This window comes from Rutidosis leptorrhynchoides, chromosome 6, assembly GCF_046630445.1.
Source record: "Rutidosis leptorrhynchoides isolate AG116_Rl617_1_P2 chromosome 6, CSIRO_AGI_Rlap_v1, whole genome shotgun sequence".
Taxonomy (NCBI): domain Eukaryota; kingdom Viridiplantae; phylum Streptophyta; class Magnoliopsida; order Asterales; family Asteraceae; genus Rutidosis; species Rutidosis leptorrhynchoides.
The window spans coordinates 406,136,359-406,142,102 of NC_092338.1; the positions used below are offsets into that span (position 1 = coordinate 406,136,359).

The 5,744-nt window shown below is 34.5% G+C and overlaps 1 protein-coding gene across 1 annotated transcript; it reads left to right on the plus strand.

Moving 5' to 3' along the window:
• The first annotated feature begins 782 nt into the window (after positions 1–782).
• Positions 783–4,879, plus strand: LOC139852433 (uncharacterized). The gene is made up of 9 exons (XM_071841729.1): positions 783–905; positions 1,187–1,408; positions 1,599–2,349; positions 2,472–2,539; positions 2,631–2,689; positions 3,311–3,414; positions 3,836–3,908; positions 3,999–4,179; positions 4,540–4,879. Exons 2-9 carry the CDS (start codon positions 1,204–1,206, stop codon positions 4,623–4,625), a joined length of 1,527 nt encoding a protein of 508 aa, XP_071697830.1. The 5' UTR covers positions 783–905; positions 1,187–1,203; the 3' UTR covers positions 4,626–4,879.
• The last annotated feature ends 865 nt before the right edge of the window (positions 4,880–5,744 follow it).

Below are 5,744 nucleotides of genomic sequence, written 5' to 3' on the forward strand. Positions count from 1 at the left end.
AATTACATTACATATTTTCTCAAAATATTTATAAGGACTTTTATGCATATTAAAAAAAAAAGATATATATAAGTAATTTATAAGTTTGTGAGGGGTAAATTTGAAAATAACTCTAAATATTAAACCAGTTCCGTTTACCCGTCTAGGGTTCATTACAAATAGGGATGTCAATGGTCACCCGATCCAGTGGATATCCACCCAATCCACCCGATTTTAATAAATATGGATGAACCTAAATGGATATGGATACGGATATGGATGAACCTAAATGGATATAGATATGGATATGGATGAAAAAGTATCATCCATTGATATATCTATTAAAACCCGAAATATATATATATATTAATACATAAATATATATATATGTATATACGTCTACTATTAAAAATGCATTTACTGTTGCATATACATTTTGCTTCCAACCATATAATAAATTAACTATAATATTTTATAATAAAACACATATATCTAACAAGATAAACATACAAATTACACATTTAATTTGTCATAATCTATGTTTGATGGTAAATTCAACAAATTGTGTTCTATTTTCAACAAAAAGTACACGTTTTTGTAGATATTCGGAAATATTATAATAGTTTTTGAATATCCAACAGATATCCATTAACTCGCTTAATCCGGTGGATATAAATATGGATGGATGAACTGAAATTAAATGGATATGGATATGGATATGGATATGAATATGGATATGGATGAACAAAAATATGGATATGGATAAGCCACCACCCTATCCATATCCTATCCATTCACATCCCTACTTACAAAGGCTCTCGGCTTTAAACTTCAAATTCCTGCACCTTCCTTCATCATTCTAATTCTACCATTCGATTCGTAGCTTCTTCGTTTCTGCAGATAACTTTATTTCTCAATTCAACAAGGTGAACTTCTCCTATTTTCAATTTCTAATTTTACTTGCCCTAATTTCAAAATTACATAATATATATTCATATCGACCTATCGATCCTTGGAAAATTAGGTCTTGAGTCGCTTTAGGATAAGAGCCCTGCCCTATCTGATTATTTTGTGTAGGATAGTTAGTTGTTTTAACTAGTGTAATAATTAGGCTTATGTTTGATTTTTTGATTTATGTGATTCGATTTTATTTACTATTTCCACATCTTCATACATATACCTGAAAATTTTATGCTATTGGAAGCAGGATTTTGAATAAGGATCATGGTAGCTCCATCATCAGGGTCTAACTCACTGAAGGAGTATTTAAAAAGATATGAAAATCCTGTAGAGGATGAGAAAAAGAAGAAGAAAAAGAAAAAGAAGATTATTAATACTAAGCCTGTAATGAACGGCGTTCTCGTTGTTGACGAGGATCCTGTTTGGCAAAAGCCCGTTGAGATTCCACAAGAGGATGATGATTCAGAAGGTATATCGATAATGTTTCTGATTGTGTAAATAATGTCAGCCTTGATTTTAGGGGTTATTACATGAAAATGTGACATACTTTTGTGTAATTTAGAGTTGACATTTTATGATTAAAATTCTCTTCACATTTTGATGTTTCGATTAATTGTAATCCGTATAGGTTAGTATGTAAATTATTTTCTGATGTGCAGATGAAGAGCAGCCACAAATTGATGAACACATTGAAGTCAAACGAATGAAGAGATTAGAACAGCTTAAAACCAGTCGCCCTTTTGGTGCCATATCTGAAGATGGAAGTGGTTGGGTTCCAGTCTCTGAAACTGCTAAAAACATAACCTTGGATGACCCAAATTCTGATATCTCTCCGCCACGTAAACGTAGGGCCCGTAATGATACGCCTTCACCCGAATCTGATTTAGATGCTTCTAGAAACTTACAACATCCTGACATGTCTCCACCTCGTAGACGAAGGGCTCGAAACGATACACCTTCCCCCAAACCAAATGCTGATGACATGTCACCACCTCGTAGACGAAGGGCTCGAAATGATACACCTTCACCCAAACCGAATGCTGATGACATGTCACCACCTCGTAGACGAAGGGCTCGAAACGATACACAATCCCCCAAACCAAATGCTGATGACATGTCCCCACCTCGAAAACGTAGGGCCCGTTTCGATACGCCAGAACCTAACTCAGATCCCGATCTTTCTCCTCCCTGCAAAGGTCGGCCTCGAGAGTCCGTAAATGCTGATCTTTCTCCACCTCGGCGGGGTCCACTTAAATCGACAAATCAAAATCGTCGGGGCCCATCTGTAGTGGAAGATCTTTCACCACCAAGAAAGTCTGCAAAGGAACCAGAGCGCCCAAAAACTGGTTTAGTCACTGGTAAAGATATAAAAGAAGAGATTGCTAGAACCAAGAATGAAGATTGGTTGAGGTAATCGATTCGATTGTGTTCATTATCAACTGAGTTATATTTGATTGATCAGTATTAAGACTGTTTGTAGTTACTAGTTAGTCAATATTACCCCTTCCACTTACCAATTAAGTTGCTTGTAGGTTTCGAAATATGGATCCTTCGTTAAGTGGTCGAGGTGCTGAAGCTGTGCGTCGTGATAAGAGAACAGGTTGGTTTGAAATTGATAAATGTTCTTGATTTATTTTTAAACTTGTCTATTTTTTGTAAGCATAATTTATTTTGCATTGGAATCTTTGCAGGGGCACGTTTGTCAAAGGAGGAGATCCAAGCACTTCAAAAGAAGGATGAGAAGCCAAAGGTATTGAACTACCTGTTTTCATATAGTTTGCAATCTGTATGAGTTGCCTAACATTATCAAATTTGCATTTTGATATGTCCCAAATTTCTAAAATAGTTTTAGATAAAGCTTGTGTTCTTTGTTATCCAAGGCTGACAACTTTTACCTTTTTACTATTTATAATTGAAAAGTGAGGTGTCCTAATAATCTGTTATCCGTGAACTCTGTCGGTACATGTATATGCACGTGTGTTAGGGACCTTGATATAGATAAAGGGCCCAATGCCCCAGTGAGAGTAAAAATGTTTGTTTAAATAGAATTTATTATTCCATGTCCTAATAATTTGGGCTGAAGTAGATATGTTTGCATTGTAAAACCTCATACTCTGTTCTCATTACTACCATGAGGAAGTTGAGGCGAATTCAGTTATGTAGTAATTAATATTCAATAAAAGCTACAGATTTGAATAGATAACCAACATTCACATTAGTACCTATTAAAGAGGTCGCAAGTGGCAGTTTCCACATAATAGTTAGGTTGTATCTCTTTCTGAAAAACATAATATACGAAAAACGTCCTTTTCTGATCATTCTATAATTCCTTGTGGAGCGTAGAAGTTTTAATCGACATTGTTTTCAACAGGAGGTAAAATTGGAATGGGGAAAGGGTCTGGCTCAAAAGCGTGAAGCGGAGGAAAGATTGCAGGAACTAGAACTTGAGAAGGCTAAACCATTTGCAAGAACAAGGTAATTCATACCTGTCAAGGACCATTTTAAATCGAACATTTTAAAGTCATCTATTGAATGTCTGCACACCTTTTAATCGAAAGTGGAAATTTCGAACCATTTACTTTCCAATGGGTTGGCTTCGGTTTATTATTATTTTTTTTTAAATTCTCAAACAGGTCACAGGTCACAGGTCAAATGGGTGGAAAGTCACCTTAATTTTATTTCCTTATAGTTTTAATCTTTGTAAATTTCATGAGCTATTTATAGTTTATATAATTGAAGTGTTAGTGGGTCAAACTAGTCCACCCTGACCTGTTCGTATCCATACTAATCTTTCTTAATCCAGTCCTGTTCTAACCTGTACCTTTAACCATATTGTATTTTGTGAACTGTAAAAAATAGAGATTAACTGATATTCTCTTCTTACATGTGGATGCAGAGATGACCCTGATCTGGACAATATGTTGAAGGACAGAGTGAGATGGGGTGACCCAATGGCACATCTAGTAAAGGTAATCGCTTTAACTGATAATCTTGGCTATAATATAGATACATGTATCTATTTATTCTTACCAGTATGTATTATATCATAAACTTTGCAGAAAAAGCATTCAGAACTTGTTCTTCCAGATATAGGAGACAATGAGAAGATGAAAGAATCTGGATTTATAGTTCCTCAGGAAGTCCCTAAACACAGCTGGTTGAAAAGGGGGTTTGACGCTGCACCAAATCGCTATGGTATCAAACCGGGACGACATTGGGACGGTGTTGATAGGAGTAACGGTTAGTCAAGTTTCATTCTTTCTCATTCATATGATTCACATTATAATCTAGACTTGGCAACATGGGTGGATCAGGTGGTCGGGTAACATTTAAAAAGTGGTCATGTGGGAACCTAAAACTTGTTTCTCCATGCAAAATTAAACGTCATAAAACATTTTTTTGAGTATTGTAACCCGAATATAAGAATAATAGTATAACAGTAACCATGCACGCCTATATATAAAACAATGTATAATATGCTTTGAAGGGTGATTTTAGATATTTATATTGGATTATGTGAAGTTTGTACTCATTTTGAATGGAATTTTCAAACTAAAATTGGGATTAAGTTTCATTGTTATGTTTTCATTCATGTTGCAGGGTTTGAGAAGCAAATGTTTAACCGGCAAAATGAGAAACAAGCTACAGAAAGAGAAGCTTACTTGTGGTCGGTATCTGATATGTGAAGTCTGAAGGCACAAAATGTCGTTGGTGTTGTGGTTTTTCTTCACCGTCACACTTTTTTGCCATTAAAAATTTACTTTTCTATTAGACATTCATGTTCGCGATGGTATTGTAATGATTATGTATATGTCAAACTATATCAAATGTAGATTATCTTTCATTTTTGATTATTTATGGTTTCTAACTCATAAGCTTGTTAATTAGTGATCATATTTATTACAATATACGTTCCATGTTATAGGGGAGCTTAGAAACATACGGAGTATTGTTTAAGTATGAAGATGGTATAGTAGAGATGTTAAAGAGCAGGTGCAGATGTAGAAGGGGGCATTGCCCCTCATTATATCTTTATATATATAAAAAGTTATAAAAGAAATTTTTAGAATGGTAACAATTATTTTGTGACTTTTACTAGGTGACAATTTGGGTTTGATTCAAACTCGATTTGAGTTGAATATTTCAATCGAACTCAAAATACGGTAATTATGACCGGATCCAGGTAACTAATCTAATTTGATTAATATAATTTTCAGGTCAATTTCAGTTGGCAGATCAAATCGGGGCACTTGAGTCAATAGCCAAGTATAATTTTAAAAAAAAAAACATAAATATATTATTAATTCATGAGAGAATTATATTATGAAACTAGATTTTAAGAGCCTGTGCGTTGCACGGCAGCTCTAAAAAATCGCTTTTGTGTTTGTTAAAATGTGTAAAGCATTGATTGTTGCAATGAATGAATACTGTTTGTAGTAGATGTATCGAAAGGACGTGTTGACGTTTCATACATCAACGGTATATGACATATATCATCAATTACAACCTGGCCAAAATTCAATGGAGCTCAATGTTAGTGTTGCATGGTGCGTATGAGACCAGAAATTAAAAACAAATGTAAAGTTCCACTCATAATACATACCACTCTCATGTTGCCGCCATCTAAGTAAATTTATTACATAAAACCTTATCGTTTTCCGAATCTGAATGTTTAGCCTGCAATACATTTGTTAAGCGGGTCAATTCACAAAAAGAGTCCAGAACTACATATGAAGCCATAAATTGATAATATGCAGTCATAAACTCATAATACATACTAATACTACCTCACAAATGTAAACCCT